Consider the following 17,339-nt stretch of genomic DNA (forward strand, 5'->3'; position numbering starts at 1 on the left):
TTAAAACAGGTATCTTCTGCAGGTGGTACCAAGAGGGACTCTAACCATGCATTTGCAGAATCATTTAGAGTTTTTCTTGGGCATTCATGGCTAACAATATTTAGCTGTGTTGTTTTTAACCATTAATGAAATTAGGCTCCTCTTGCCTTCAAATGCTTTGATATTTTAACTCTTCTTTCAGAGCAAATCACAAAAGATCATTCACACAGTGCATTTGGCAATCAATTATTGAACCACAGTTCCTAAGTTTTGAAGATGCAAAGAGGTATAAGGCTGTTCCTGCTTCAATCTCTGTGGGAAAGACAAGTAGAACTTGATCATTGCAGAATAGTGGAAGTACAATAGAGGTCTATACTGGAGTCTTCACAGTGGGAGCACAACTAGGAGAGGACTGGGAGTAGGTAGAAGTGAGTGCAGGGCCTTCTAGTTGGCAGTTAATTTGTTTTAGAAGGATAACTAGTGTACAGGTGGATTTTTGAGTGGAAATCCTGGACAGTAGCATACTGATTAAAAAGAAGGTAAGAACATGAGGTTTAGGAAAAGAGTAGGGTTAAATGTGAGAGACACTTAAAAAGCAAAATTGGGACTGAGGATTTTATTGGATGTGGAATGTGAAGTAATCTGAAACACTGAGGTTTTTAGACACTGGGATTGAAGGTGGTGTGATGTATTTTCTAAGAATAGATAGTTCTTTTAGAGAGAGGCTCTGATAAGACATTTGAAATCTGAAAGAAAAACAAAATTAAGAGTTACACAGTGGATTTTTCTTTCTCTACTTCAATTTGTGATGTGTCTTTGCTTCAGCATTAACTTACAGATGGACAGGCATGTGGCAAATGCTTGATGTTGTTCACTGAAGCTGAGAAAAATTTAAATATAGCTTAAAAAAATTGTAATCTCTAAAGCTATTATCTTTAATGTTTTTCTTTTCATAGAAATACATTTAGGAAATACTTGTTAAAATATAATTATTGACTAAGAGAAGTAAAAATATTTGGCAGAGTATCAAATATGAAATTTTTGCTTTCTAATTTTGTGTTTTAGTGCATGTTAATAACTCAGTACAGTTCTATGAATAAAATCAGTTTTATTTCATGATCTATATTAATATATTTTAAAGATATTTTAAAGAAATATCGTTAAAAACAAATTTGTGTATATTTAGAATGCTGTTATTATATAGAAAGTGATTAAAATACATTATTTGTATCACTTATGTATGTTATAAAGCTGAATTAAAATAATGCCACTTATTTTTATAACCTTTTATAAAAATGTGTAAATCATTTTGCTGAAACCTCCTTTCAAATTGTAACCTCACTGATATTCCACTAGATGGCACTAAAAGACTGAAGAAAAACAGGCTAGGCTTTAAAAGCTATGTTTTATTTACAACACACAAATACAAACTGATGAACCGCTGCTTTGATTGATTAGTATTGTCGTCCTAGTGGGATTTTAAGAAAATATGCCATTTCCCCACATAATCAGACATCTGGCAATTCATTACGAATTTTTATGGTATTTGTATGGTTTTAGGATGTCAATGATCTTAAATCCTATTTCATTTGAAAACAGAAAACCTATTTTTGATCAGTGATATGTGACTTTTATAATGCTGATTGAATACTGAAAATTTATGCTTTTGTTCTTCCTTTTAGGTCTGTATAGATTGTGGTAGCTAAACTTTTTTTTGCTCTCAATTAGAGCTCTCATGTGATACTAACTCTGAGAAGACTATGATTTCCATTTTTCGAATTATTGTAACAGAATAACTTTCTTATATTGACCGATGAAGAAATACAAACAGTAAAAAAAAAAAAAAAATACCTTTGATGAAATATATCTTGGGAAACCCAAATTCATACTATACAAGTGTAAAATTTCTCCCTTTTATCCCCTACTCCCTCCCAACACAGTGCATTCTGCCGTTCAGGTATGTAATGTCAATTGTGGTCTAATAAGCTAAGGGCAGAAAGAAGTTGGTTTGCATTTCATATTTTACTTCATAAATTTTCTGTGGGGTTTTGAAACCCGAAAGGTGAAATGAAGATTTCTCGTTGATCTTTTAGTTTGAATAAAAACCTACTGCTGAAGATTATAAGCTTCCAAGCTGTTCTGTGGGATTAAAATTAAGTTAAATTACTTTTCAGAATTAAAGAGAGTATTTTTTTTTAATAAGGTAAGGAGAATCTTTAAGTTCTTTATAACTAACTTTTTATACTTATAAAATTGAATAGGATTGAAAGTCCTGAACTTGGGTTGGTATTTTAAATTAGTGTGGTATTTTGTATAATTTGAAAGTAGTGGTTAAATGCAAAATTTGTAGTCTTTTCTTTTTCCCTCCTAAACTTGAATACGTTCCCTTAAGAGATAAACCCTTAAGTGAGAAATTGCTTTGTAAAGTTACAGCCTACTTCCTTAGAAACCATAAATATACTGGAAATGTTTTGTAACATCTTACACTTGAGGGCTCCACTTGTTTTATAGACTTGAATTCTCAGTTCTTAGAATACCTTTTGTTGTTATGTTGAGAGGAATAATGGCTTAGCTAGAATGTTGACTTAAATTTCTGATTGTTTTCTTTATTTTTCATAGTTCCATTTAAGATGTGCATTTTATGTGTATGTTCATGAGTCTTTATCTCAGAGATTATCTAAATAGAAAAATAGGCTAGGTAATATTGTCTGCAGCCTTATAGTGCATTGTAACTGCTGGAAAAGACAGCCTCTGAAATATCGAATAACTTCTTTGTTGTCTACCACGTTCCTAAAATAATCTTGCTGGGTTTATTATGTAAAGAATATTGGATATTTATCCTTCTTTGATATAGCACCTGGCACAGTGATATAAGTGTTGAATATATTTTATTTTTATTAAGGGAAAATATGGTTCTAGTATATAGAAAAATGTGTTGCATTTTTAAAAATCTCAATTGTTGCATTTTACTGCCTCTTGGGGTACATGCACACTCTCCCCATGACATTTTTCTACCCTGCAGAAGCCACCCTCTGTTGCTTAGCTTGCTGTATGCTTTCCCACTACACTGTTTTTACATATCCTGTGCTTTTATATTTGTAACCATATTTCCCCAATTTCTCAAATTTGAAATTTTAACTATTCTCATGTTCTCTAAATGCCGCCTCTTCCGTCAGACATGAACTCGCTTTCCCTTGACGCCCCTTGTTTTGTCTCTTTCTCCCTTAGGTTCTGCTTTGCCTCATTGTTGTTCACCTCCCTCCTATTACTTTAGCAGCTGTTTGAGAGGAAGGCTGTACTTTACTCATCTTTGTTTCGTAGGACCTAGTGTTGAGGATTTTTATATAATGGGAATTGTAAAAAATGTTAAATTGAAATATATGGCTTCACTGGGAAAGGTAAGGTAATAGAGCTTTGAAAGTAGGCAGGTTATTTCCTCCTGATTGTATGGGAGAGAAATTTTTATTTTTTGCCAAAAGAACTTTTGTTTTTATTCCTTTACAATTTAGTTTATTACTTTAATTGTAGTTGTACTGTAGCTTTAATTCTGGAGTGACATTGGTGTACTTTTCTTTATTTTAGGTGTAGTTCATTACCCTTGGCAGGCAAGTTGTGGCATATTTGATGGTCTGTAGTTGTTGACAAATTATTTTTGAATTTTCAAATTTTACAGAACCTTTCTACCACTATTAATAATGTGTATTTTTTAGTTACTAAATTTTACTATAAAAATAAAATCCTTTAAAAGTTTTAGAAATAATACAATCGCAGTCTGTAAGACTGAAATATTTTATTCCCAACTTAGCTTAAGTATCTAATATTACTGTACCTGAAAAAAGTGACATATTTCAATATGGTATAAGGAGTTTCACTTGTTATTCTGTTCCCCTGATTTTGCCTTTTAATTTTTTTGGTAGGAAATCTTTTGTTTGTTTTGTTTACGTAAAATTTTGCCTCATACGTATATATATTTGGTTTTGATTTAGGTGAAGAATTAGGCTTTTTTGTACATCTCCAGTCCTAGGAAACCAGTTTATATAATGGCAAAATTGTGGAGTAATTGTGATAAGAATATGCAATCTAGAAGCTTTGTTCTTTTTCTAATTTACATGCATAAAATATCCCTAAAATCATTTAACATTTATTGTTATTTCTAGTTAGAAGAAATAAACCTTTGATTCAGAGTTTGTGGAAAAATTTGACTATCAAAACAAGAATATGTTGTTTTTCCTTTCTTTTCTTCTTATAATGCTTTTTAAAAAGTATAACTCATGGTGCAATTAATTTTAGTTGGATCAGTGATTATTATCTACAGTGTAGATACTCCTTGGCTCTGCAGGGCGTAGTGATGGGGTAATAAGAAGAAATCTCAGTTCTCAAGTGTTAATCCGATCGAGCAGGCAGCACTGACAGTGATACCTTTGGAGAACAGTTAGAAAGCCTTACAGCCTACAAGCGCAGGGGGATAAATAGGCAGTCGGATTCCAAACAGAATGGAGTCTGAATGAGCTCAGATATGTGTTTTCACACAGGAACCGCTAAGTTGTGTGAAAGGAGAGGGTATTTTGTGGAAATAGAGGGGGCATTTGTTTTGGACCGAATCCTCCTTTGGGTGCTGCATTTCTTTTTCTGCCTTTCTGGATCTTACCCTTTCCTTATTCCATGTTACTTAGAGTGGCAAGTGTTACATGTCAGTCCTTTGAAATTATACGAGTTTGCCTGCTCTCTGTGATCTAATTGCTTAGTTCTCTAGGAAGAAATGACATTTGCCCTTTTATATACATACACAGATTGTACTTTTTTTTTTTTTTTACAGATTCATCACATATGTGAAATGTACACTTATGAGATATTTATAAATGAAATCATGTCTTCTCTTTGACATTCTTATAGCTTTGGATATTTGTTTCACTGTCATTTTGAGTGCGTGTGTGTGTGTGTGTCCTTTATAGGTGACAAAAACTAGACCTGGAGAAACTAAGTAAATGGCCCAAGGTTAATAGCAGAGTTGCAACTAAAACCCAAGTGTCTACCTTTAGACCAGCCATTTAGGTGATATATGGATAACCTCAGCATGTAGGTATATATCATTGGCATTTATGCATTTAAGGTAAAGTGCTCATTCATTCCAGTCTATTTCAGTTTTTTGTTTAGCTCCATACTTGATGTTTTTCAATCTGAGCAATTTTTGTAACCGTCAGTTTTTTGTTTTTGTTTTTGTTTTTGAGTGGTACCAAGCACATTTTTTTGCTAATGGTACAGTGGAATTTCTAGGAGGCAACATAGCCATATTCTCACTTGGATGTTATTCCCATCCTTGGCTTGCAGCATTTGAAGTTTGTATTTCAAAAACCCGTGGGCTTTTAGGGAGGGAGATTGCCAGGAATTTCTGACATCTTTTCCCATTTCATGTCTCAGTGTCATTTTACATTTCCATTGGATGCAGGGATTGTCTGTGGATAGGCTAGCTGGGAATACTGCAAGTGGTATGGGTTTAACCTAAATCATTCTTCAGCGCCACTGTCCAGGGTACTACACAGATTAAGGTGTTGTAAATGTACACCCCTACCCCCCAACAAAGCCCCCACTGATTTCCTACTGTGCTCATAGTATCTAATTGCATACTGAATTGGTGATGGCTGTATCTTTGACCTTTTCTTAGTGTATTTTATAAGTTGAGTTTTGGTACTGAAGAGGCATTTTCTTTGTCATGAACTTACTTTGCCTCCTCTTTTCAGTTTACTGGAATTTTAAATTTAAACAAATAATATCCTCTTGAGTTTCAGGTTTATTGCTCTAACATTTTAGGTTAGATCTACTAAGAGGAGATAATTTTATAGTTAATAAATTTACAAATTTAAAATATAAATTAAAGCCTAACAAATATATAAGCTATGAGGCTCTTTTTTTATGTGAGGCTTTCTTTTTATTGAAAAAACTATGCCCTGCAATAAAATAATCTAGAGTACCTCTATTTGGAAAATAATGTCCTCTAATTGACCATATAATTTTTGTGTATTTAATTAAACATTCATTAAGAATTTTTGTTAAGTATTATTTTAATGACTGTAAAATGATTTAAAATACTAGTTTCTTTTTGTGTACTTAAATGTATAATCAAATGACTAAATTGTTATATATATATGTGTGTGTGTGTGTGTATATATATATATATATATATATATATATATATATATATATATACATATATACATATAAATGTCTTGATTAATTAGTGTGGTTACTGAAATTTCCCAGTTAACTGAAAGTTTATCCAATTATGCAGTGAAATTGCATAGGCTAAGGATGCTGGCATTAGGGGTAGGGATTTGTCTATCAAGCTCTTTTTAGTTATATACAGTCATAGAAGCCCTATTCTATATTATTAGAAAAGAGCATTTTATCAGAGCACTAGGTCATAGTCATATCATTAGTTGCAGTATTAGTACACTTTGAAGAAAGTCTCATGGACTTTCAGAACTAAACTTCTGAAGCTTTTCTGGAGCCAGTGTTTCTTAGCTGAGCAGTGAGATGTTTGGCAAAAGGAAACGTCTGCTGCTCAGGGTTCCAATGCTGATTGTGACCCAAAAGCGATTGAGATGTTGTTCCCTGTTTATCTGTGATGAGACAGATTTTAGAATGTTGTTAAATGATGAATACATGTATATATGTGATATGTATATATGTATGACAGATACTAGATGGTTGTTTTTTCCTTTCATTAAACATCTGAGTTCGCTCAACTACTAGTTGACATACAAGGAATTGAAAACAAAATCTGAATTACCAAACTGGCTGTTTTTTCTTCAGTAGATGAGTAGTTTTTGTGTTTGGTTATTTCCTAATTTTCTATGAACTTTCCTGTTTTCTGTCAGTTTGTCTCCTTTGTCAGAATGATTCCCTGGAAATTTGTGACTATTAAGAAAGATGATTATTTATTTCCATGCAGGTAGAATTATAACAGCTGCAAGTACTGTAATTGTGATTTTTTTTTCCTTAAAGGAGGAATTCCGAGAACTTCGAGAACAGCCTAGTGACCCTCAAGCTGAACAAGAACTAATCAATAGCATTGAACAAATATATTTTTCTACAGACTCATTTGATATTGTTAAATATGAGCTGGAGGTAAAAAAAATATATATCATTAAAACCTGTCTAAAGCCTGTTTTTTTCAGTGATTGAATTTGTGAGATTTGAATGCTTTTTAGGGATGTTTTATTTTTTTGATACTAGGATTGGTCTATAATGACCAAATTGTGATTAAATGAACTGCCAGCATTGTTTAAAGATGAAATTATTTTTAAAAATGTAAAATTAAGTGCAGGTGTAGAATATCGGACCAGGAAACATTTCTGCATTTTTAGTTTTTAACTGTTGACATACAATATGTTAGTATGCTGCCTCTATTTTATTTTATATTGACTAAATATGTTTAGAAAAGCTCTACGACTTTTAATCATGGATATATATTTACATAATTGTTTAGTCATGATAAATATCCCTATGCCATAATTTTTACAACATTGGCATTTTAAATTTATAGCAACTTCAAAAAAAAAAAAGAATAGTAAAATTTGGTTTTAGACAAAACCAAACACAATGTGCATATACATTCTTTCTATGCAGTACATACGAAGTCATTCCTCAACTCATTTTGAGGTTTCATCAATCAGTTGACTGAGACTTGGAGTCTAACTTGGAGTTTCACACCTACACGGTGGTATATACTTTTAGTTTCCCATGCTATCCTTCGAAAGCCAGTGTATCATCTAGAATGTACCCCAACAACTATCACCATCACTCTGTAGTGCTAAGTTACTACTCATAGTATTTCAGAGGGGAAATAGGTTTTTAATTCTGTCATGGAGGAGAAGGGATGTACCTGTGCTGGTAGAGTAGGGGATTAAGGTTAGGGACTTCCTCATGTTCTCCTGTCACAGGTCATGGAAGCACTGTCTCCCAACCCAGGAGTCAGGGGTCCCAATGGTAGGGGGCTTTCCTGGAGGTTGGAGGCAGCAGTGGAGATGGTGGGTTGGGTGAGGAGCACCAGAGTGCTGGGCAACAAAGATGTGTAGGCTTTTGTGTCTGGAGTCTGGTGGGGAGGACAGGACGAACGGACGCGAATGAGATATGACACTGTTCTGTATGCATAGTTCATAAGACAGAGGTGTACAGGTAAATGACATCGAACTAAACAATTTATTTTGCTTTTCTCTAATGGGTTTGTTTTTCAGAAGCTCCCTCCTGTTCTTAATTTGCAAGAATTAGAGGAGTACAGAGACAAATTGAAACAACAACAAGCTGCCGTAAGTAAAAACACACCTCTTAGTGACGGAACTGCAAATGAAACACAGCAGAAAGGTGCAGTGTTTTCACATTTTTATGGTTTAACTAAGACAGTAACATACTAAACAAATCTTACTTAACATGGCTTTGACTCAAATGATACATTTATATTAAAATTTAATGCTTATTCAAAACTTGAAGTTCTTTCTCTGGAATCCTAAACATGATCAAAGAATTTTGAACTTTTTTTTTCAGATTACTAAGTACCTTTAGGCTCCTTGCCATGCAAAACTACCCATAGTTTTGTGATGGAGTTTTTGTTTGTTTGTCCATTTTTACCTCAAAATAAAAGGTCCCCACTTCTAGTTGAAACATGTCCAAAGAGAATACAGGGATAAGAGTCAGGAAGTCTGAACTGTAGTCACTGTTTAATTGTGTGACCTTGGGCAAGTCACTTAGCCTTGTTCAATCTCTTTTGTTATATCTGTGAAGTGATGGGTTAGGCCTGCGTTTTCTCTAATACTGTAAAATTCTGTGGTTCTGTATTCTCCTCACATTAGGCTGAGCTCCTTTTATAAAATTCTGACTATACTGTAGAAGGTTAAATAGTTGTGGTATGTGGTATTGTTAATGTTTTAAAATTTGTTGAAAGTATTACAGTTGTCCCTGTTTTATTCCCCCATTGACCCCCTCCACCCCGCCTCTGCCCCACCCCCAGGCCTTTCCCATACTATTGTCTGTATCCATGGGTTATGCATTTATGCATATAAGGTCTTTGATTAATCTCTCCCCACCCACTTCCCGACAAATCAACAAATGACAGATGCTGGCGAGGATGTGGAGAAAGGGGAACCCTAGTACACTCACTGCTGGTGGGAATGCAGACTGGTGCAGCCACTATGGAAAACAGTATGGAGTTTCCTCAAAAATTAAATATAGAACTGCTGTTTGACCCAGTGATCCCACTTCTAGGAATTTATCCTAAGAATCCTGAAACACCAGTCAGAAAGAACTCATGCACCCCTATATTCATAGCAGCACAATTTACAAAAGCTAAGATCTGGAAACAGCCCAAGTGCCCATCAGTAGATGAATGGATAAAAAAGCGGTGGGACATTTACACCATGGAGTACTATGCAGCTGTAAAGAAGAAGGATCTTTTACCCTTTGGAACAGTGTGGAGGGACCTGGAGATTATTATGCTAAGTGAAATAAGCCAGTCAGAGAAAGACAAGTTAATTTTTTTTAATACTAAAGGAACAATAGCAATACACTTATCTGTTTGAATTTAAAATACAATTTAATAATATATCTCACAAGTAAAGGAAAATGCAGTCATGCACGACATAACGATGGTTTGGTCGACAACTGACCATATGTACGATAGTTGTCCTATAAGATTATGATACAAAAGCTTTGTTGAACGAAAGGACTGGACCCATCTAAGATGTTGAATTTACTGCGAGCTCTGGGTGTTTTAAATAGAGGTGGAAGCTAAGCATTCTGTTCCCCTGCCATATGCCTGCTAGAGGCTGGGACCAGGAGTTGGAAGCAAAGGGGGAGAGGGGAGCTTGGGAACCTGCCCCATCCTGCACAGGAACTCACTTCTCTTCCCTCGGTTTCTTTCTTTTTTTGCTCTTTCCTCCCTGGTCCCATTGCTTCCTCCTCCCTCCCTCTTTCTCTCCTCCTCCCTCTCCCTTTTATAATTTCTCCTCTCAAGCTTTCTCTCTCTTGGCCTCTGTTGATCTCTTCTCTCTCCTTCTTTTCCCCCCTTCCTCCGTCCCCCCGACACACACTGTCCTCACATCTACCTCCCTAGGCCCACCAGTGTGCATGCTGCACACACACTATCTTTCTACTGTATTTTTACTCTACCTTTTCTATGTTTAAATATGTTTATATACACAAATACCATTGTGTTAGAATTGCCTACAGTATTCAGTTCAGTTCTGGCATGCTGTACAGATTTGTAGCCTAGGAGCAATAGGCTGTACCACATAGCCTCGGTGGGTAGGCGGCTATACCATCTAGGCTTGTGAAAGTGACTGTGGGGTTTGTGCGACGACAAAATGGCCTAACAACCTCATCTCAGAGCTCCATCCTTAAGCAGTGCATGACTGTTCACTTCTCTTTCTCTTCGTTACAACCAGAGGCCTCAGTGTGCTCTGGGATGTTCCTGGGGGCAGCAGGCGTGCTGTGGGGAAGAACTTGAGCACTAGAGGCTTGTGTAGTAAAGATATGTTGTGCTTTTGGAAAACTGGATTCCAGTGGATGGTGGCATTTTTTTGCCTTCTCTTGGTTTCAGCATGTTTAAGTATGTTTTCTTCCACCTGTGTACTTTATGTGGTAATGGTGTTTTGGGAATCAGCCCCATCACAGAGTGATGTTTGGAATTTGATTAACCAGGGCATGAATCCTGGCCTTACGGCGACTAACCATGGGACTGTGGGCCAGTTACTGCTATGTTTAAGATTACTCCTCTGGAAAATGAGGAAGCATGTAACCCGTTTCTGTAGATTGTCATGAGTGCTAATTGAGATAATGTAGGAAAAGCACTTAGCACACTGCCTGGCACAGTGCAGACTAACAATAACTACAGTGTCTTTTTTTTTTTAACAAACCCACTTTGGTAAAATTAGGTGGGTTTTTGTCTGGGTACATCTGTACAAATTCGTATCTATACACATATATACATCTATGTACAAATTCAAAGGAGATTAAGAAAGCATGAAAGGATCAGTGCAGTGCGTAAGTGTGTGTGTAATGTTTTGTTCTCAGGTGGCCTGGGGAAGGGGAACGCATTGTGTTTCTTGAGCAAGCATTCGCTGTCGTGCTTTGTGCCAGACTTGGTATCTCATAGTGTAGCCTCACAGAGGCCCCTAAAATTGTGAAATAAGGTCCTCATGTTCAAAATCATTGTAATTCTAACTTGCCTACATTATTAACATTATTCATGGAATTCGCTAAGAAAACCTGAGGTATCTTCATAGCACTCCAAAAAACACATGTTCTCAATTTTTCAGGAGAGGAGCAAATTACTGTTTCACTTCATAGTGGTACAAAAGGACCTAAAGGGTACAAGGACATTCCCTGTTTCCCAGATATTGTTTTCATAAATTCAATTGATTAAACACTTATTGATCTTAACAAGTTTATCTTGTAATGCACATCCTGAACCCTTAAAGATGATTAAACTTTTGTGCATGTTAGTTAATTCAGATAATGATACTCATGTTATAAATAGTCATAATGACCATTTGTTGAGTGTTGTTAAGAACCAAGCACTTTGCTCTGGGCTATACCTCTTTTACTAATTTTATAGCCCAGAGAAATATGTGTGACCATAGAATAGAATTTTTAGGGAAGGCTTATGAAATATTCTTGGAAAAATTTTAAATATAAAATGTAACAGGAAGTATGAGGGTTTTTTTCTTACTTTGTTTGATTACATGTTCTTATAGGTCTCTAAAAAAGTAGCAGATTTAATCCTTGAGAAGCAACCTGCTTATGTAAAGGTAAAATAATAATTGTTATTTTCAGTAGTGAAATTTTTAAAATGTTTGAGTGACTTACCCCGAAACTGTTGAAGTGTTTTAATTTAATCTTTTGTCTATAGTTCTGTAGCAACATATTGACTCTTTTGGGGGGTATGTTTGTGTGTGTGTGTGTGTGTGTGTGTGTGTTATGTGTTTCTCTTTCATTTGGGGGGATTTGCCAAACTGAAGAAATGAGTTTTTATAACTGAAGTAATCTCTTTGGTTTTCCAAACTGTGGAATAGCCAGTGAAAATTGCTTTTATGTTCTTTGTGTAGATTATTAATAATGAATGCTCAATGGCAGTGTAACAGTCTGTCTTTAAAATATAATAAAATTGGGATTGTGTGGCAGAATCTGTCTTTTCATTAGAAAATCAGAGACTTCATAATCCATTGAAATATCTACTAGTGTTGAAATGAAGATATTCATTGTCAAAACATCTTAGCAAACAGAAATTGTATTTGTCATATCCTTTATTACCTTGTGAAATTCTGTTGGGTAGAAACTTTTAAATGGATATATAAGTCTTTGTTTATGCCTGTATAAAGCAGGTTGGGTCTAGATTTCCTTACAAGCAATACTAACTAAATATGTTGTCATATGTTGTTGTGAAAATCAATTGAAGATTGTTATTTTAAATAATTTTGTTGAAAAATATACCAACAGTTTTCAGGTTCAGGCATTTTTTTGCTACTTTGTTTTCCAAGTAGGCTTTTCTTTGAAACCCACTAAAGTTTTTGTTAGAGTACCATATGAATAGGAAAGAAAAATAAAATGCCTGAAACAATAACCTATACCTACTATTTCCATAGGAACTTGAAAGAGTTACTTCGTTACAGACAGGTCTTCAGTTAGCTGCTGTTATCTGCACCAATGGGAGGAGGTATTGTATTTGACGATCTTTTGTTCTTTGAACTGGAAAACATTTCAGGAAAAAGTGGAACTATCATTGATAATTGATTTTTTTTATCATGACTGTGATTTCTAGAACACCATTTAGTAACAACATATTTATGATCTAAAGACTACACTAAGAAGGTATGTGGGAAATGTCTGTATATCTGGTTATGGCTTAAAAACATTAATTACTGTTTTTATATTGCTTAGATTAATGCTTCTCAAACTACCTATGGTGAAGGACCAGTTTTTTTTTCTTTTTAAATTTTTAACTTGTTACAGATTGTTATTTTTATAAAATGTGATCAAAATAAAGTACCAGGGAAATGGGAAAAAAAACAAAACAAAGACATACAAAATACAGTTCCAATTTCTTATTATTCATTCATGAAACATAAAATTATTAAGTCAACTTTTGCTCTAAATGTTTTGAAATGCTTATTCTCAATTTCTGTACTTTTCTTCTGATGGACCAGTAACAGTTTGAGGATTGGCACTAGTCCACCCACTACACTTTGAGTAATGCTGGCTTAAATTGAGCCGTTGAATAAATCTGTCACATAATTTGTGATAGATTCCGAGTTTTAAGAGTAATCGAGGATACTGCCTTAGTAATTGCCTATTGCTCTGTGTGGATAGTATTCTTTTTATACTAGAAAAAATTTTATTTATTGTTCACTTTTGCAGACACTTGAATATCGCAAAGGAAGGTTTTACTCAAGCTAGTTTAGGCCTTCTTGCAAATCAAAGGAAACGTCAGTTGCTGATTGGACTTCTGAAATCTCTGAGAACAATAAAAACATTGGTATATACATGTTACTTTTTAAAAATTAAAACTTAATTTTATGCTTGAAACATGTTTCACCTTTGATTCTTGTTTTTTCAGCAAAGAACAGATGTGCGCTTAAGTGAAATGCTAGAGGTAAGTTAACAAGGCTTGGAAATTTGGTGATCTTGATAATATTAAATAAAAAATTATAGTGAAAAATTCAGATGAGCATTTTTCTCACCGGTATATGGTAAAAAGAGCCTTTTAGACATGTGAAGGAACATGCTCCAGAGCATTTTTCTATTAACATAATGTATTTCATTTAGAAAAATTTATTTGGAGAACTGTTTAGTTTGTGGCAATGTGGCAATGTGGGAATGTTAGCTTCAGTATCTTTTGATTGTATTTGTACTCAAATAGCAATAAAATTATCCTTTTCATCTAAGGTATAGTAGTGATTTAAGGTATATTTCACATATTAGTTATGTTTGGTGTCTCATATATTATTTGGTTTTCTGAGTGAGCCCTATGTTTTCTCTTTGATAGTTTCTTATAAGGTTCTCAGAAGCCTAATGTTATATGTGTTACCACTTGAGCTCCTTCGAGTATGTACTTTGTTATCATCCCAGCATCCACAGTGGTTTGAATTGCATTGTTGAACTTAGCTTAAGGAAAAATAAATTAGTTTTTTCTGTGTAATCACTGTATTACTTCCAAAACTGGGGTTTGAGACATCCATATGAAAAATTCTTTTGGCATTAAATTACTGTTTAGGTGATAAAAATATTCTAAGGCTATTAATGAATATTTTACTTTTTTCCAAATTTATGTTTTTAAAAATATTTGTTGATTTCTTGGTGGTAGAACTGTTGAATGTTGTGGTAGAACTGTTGAATGTTGATTACAAGTAGAATGCATATTGTTTTGGAGCATTTTATATAGACATTACTGAAAGAAGGAATGTTAATAGTTAAAGAGCACCTTCCCTGTGAAGCAGCTTATAATCCTATATAGATAGGCTTTATCCGCATGGCATGATCACAGAGAGCTGTGACTGTGTCTTTGAGGGAATAGAGTATTTTTTCTATGCATATGTTTTAGGTCTGGGCTTAGTTGCCTCTTCCTATTTTATTATTTATCTGTTGTTGGTATTCTAATCCTTATATAAAAGAAATTTAACTTTTCTGGTTCTGTAACTTTTGGATAGAGTATGAACAAAGATTTTTTTTCTTCAGGTGCATTAAGAAAAATGTTTCTAGTCTAATGACTTCTCTTGTTGTTATCTTAAGGAGGAAGACTATCCAGGAGCTATTCAGTTGTGCCTGGAATGTCAGAAAGCTGCCAGCACTTTTAAACATTACAGTTGCATAAGGTAAGGTAATACAAAAATTTTAAAGCTGACTCTGTTGCCTGTTTTTAATGTGGGAATTGTGTTCCAAACAATGTTAATAAACATGAGAAATAAATATTAAGTGCTCTGTTCTTTTAGCATTCCTGTTCATAAATGGGCAGTACAATAAAGTTATAAATAATAATTCTTAAGGTGTGAAAGATCAGATACTTTTTAATCCTACCCTTTCTTTTCACCTCACCGAAACTCATTCTTCCCAATCTGGTTGATTTTATTTTTATAGAGGAGTAGAGAAGAATACATATACCTGTTCAAGTCTCCATTGCATCTCTTGGGAATTCTTCCTCCTTAACTTTGCCCAGCTTATAAATATTGAGAGTGTTATTGTACTTTGTTTTTCAGATCCAGATGTTTCTAGTGTTTGGCTCATCCTGATAAAAAATTTTTTGGAAAATTTAAGTAGGAGCTCACTTTATGTAATAGTCATGATTATAATATTTAAGTGACTATTTAATGTGTTACATCTTTTGTTTAGTTATTTATAAAATATGCAATGTAAAAATGCCTGCTACATCCTTTACTATTAGTTTTAACTTTATGGATTTTTGGTTGACTTTTAAGAAAGGTTTTGTATCACTGAGGACAGTACCTTGGGGAGGCTCTAATCCTCAGGTGTAATTCCCATCATTCCTCCAAAACCATCACAAATAAACATAACACTCTAAGTAGTGTTCTTGCCAAGCAAACCCAGTTTCAAATTAAATTCATACCTATCGTAGAATATAGCCCCTTAGTCTCTCCTCTATTGAAATTCTGGCAGTTCAGTGAGCACGACTCACTGATGTTGTAGATGTTGATTGCAAGTATTTGAAAAATAAAAAGATTATGGTAGACCAAAATATTAATACACCTTTGAATTAAATTTTCCTTTTAATATACTCTGACATCATAGGTCTCTGCTGAGTGTAGGCTAAGGGCTGGATAATTCCCCCTAGAGATGCTCTTTAAATATTTATGATATTTTTCTTTAGGATCATGCATATTGAAGCAATACACTTCTTATTGGATTAGGAAATACATCATTGGGTAGTACCAGTGATATTTTGGTTTTATTCATTTGAAAATTTTAAAAAGGCCTGGGTCCTGGAAAAGGGCAGCACACATTTAGTTCATTTGTGGTGATAAATTCGTTACAGTGAGAACAGCTTATTTATGAGTGAGTGAATATAATTCAGGCAGTTCTGTATCTATTGAGTGTTTATTATATGCCAGGTGCTCTGCTTTGGAATTGGCTATGTCGTGATCAGCCATACCTAATGTAACCAATATTATCTCTAGAGAATATAATGTATCAAGAAGGACTTGAATTGAAGAAGGCACAGGTGGGATGAGGCCTAAGGGCGAAGGAAGTTGAGCATCCGGTGGACGTATTGGGATCTCACTTTCCTTAGGGGTCAAGACAAAGGAGGACCTGAAGGAGGACCAGAAGGACTTAGCAAGCCAAGATCTGTGGGGTTGTGGATATGAGATTACAGATGTCATGATGAAGTCTTTGTTGCAGAGATGCCAAGCAAAGTGAGGACTGAAATATCTATCTGTTGGCTTTATAGCAGCAAGGAAGTCAGAGCTGACCTTGCTGGGACTGATTTGGTTGATGTGTAAGTGTAGTGTGAGGAAATTTTATGAAGAGGATGACATGCAGCTGAGAGGGAGAAACCTGAATAATTGAAAATCAATGGGGAAGAGTGAGAGGTTGAAAATAAACTAGGGAACATAATGTACCAAGGCTTTGCAGGGATTGTAGTAGGAGGGGCTGGATGTGGAAATTTGGTGGCAGGAAATTGGGGGAGTAGGTGACAGGTGTTGACACTTTATTTTTTCCATTAAATAGAAATTTTATTTTAGCTGTGCTGAAGTAAATATCTTACTGGACGAAAGTTAACTATAAAAAATGTCTTGAAAGAAGTTCTCATTGGGGCTTTTTAAAGTTAACATGAGGGAGCTTCTAAGTACTTTTTAATTAATGTATGTAGGGATATGTGGAGGAGGTGTGACTACAGTTATCTGACCTGGTCAAGTTTTGAAACTGAGAAGATCTGTAATGATGATTTAAATTAATAACTGTTTTATTTTAGATAATGCAATATGTAAGAACTATGCTGTGTTTACACATATGAGTCATCCAAGTAATAAAAATGAGAATAGTTTGTCTTATTCTCTGAAAATAGGTGAAAATACATGCACAAATGCATTGATGGCCAAGGAATTCATTGTAATTGGCTTCCTGGGAAAACTGTTGGAGCTGTGTTTTTATTTTTTTATTTTATTTTATTTTTTTATTTTTTAAAAATATTACAGATTTCCCTTTTTCTCGCCAATGACCAGTTCCACCCCGTCCCATCCCCCTCCCCACTGCCTCTCCCCACCATTGTCCATGTCCTTGGGTTGTGCATATATAGAGCTGTGTTTTTAACTTAGTCAGGGTGGCTCAGGGGCAGAGGTACTAGTTGGAATTGTTTG

General features: G+C 34.6%; 1 protein-coding gene across 2 annotated transcripts in view; it reads left to right on the top strand.

Moving 5' to 3' along the window:
• The window catches only part of VPS50 (VPS50 subunit of EARP/GARPII complex), a 96,567-nt gene that overhangs the window by 14,479 nt on the left and 64,749 nt on the right, over nucleotides 1-17,339 (top strand). Inside the window, exons 3-9 of one of the 2 annotated variants that reach the window (XM_016218838.2) lie at nucleotides 6,982-7,104; nucleotides 8,214-8,285; nucleotides 11,727-11,780; nucleotides 12,615-12,685; nucleotides 13,387-13,504; nucleotides 13,586-13,621; nucleotides 14,758-14,840. In XM_016218838.2, the coding sequence (XP_016074324.1) occupies nucleotides 6,982-7,104; nucleotides 8,214-8,285; nucleotides 11,727-11,780; nucleotides 12,615-12,685; nucleotides 13,387-13,504; nucleotides 13,586-13,621; nucleotides 14,758-14,840 (557 nt within the window). Of the gene's footprint in view, nucleotides 1-6,981; nucleotides 7,105-8,213; nucleotides 8,286-11,726; nucleotides 11,781-12,614; nucleotides 12,686-12,713; nucleotides 12,841-13,386; nucleotides 13,505-13,585; nucleotides 13,622-14,757; nucleotides 14,841-17,339 lie in introns of those variants that run through there. The other variant, XM_087821158.1, reaches the window with a different exon arrangement.

The sequence above is a fragment of the Miniopterus natalensis genome, chromosome 10 (genome assembly GCF_054644295.1).
Source record: "Miniopterus natalensis isolate mMinNat1 chromosome 10, mMinNat1.hap1, whole genome shotgun sequence".
NCBI lineage: Eukaryota > Metazoa > Chordata > Mammalia > Chiroptera > Miniopteridae > Miniopterus > Miniopterus natalensis.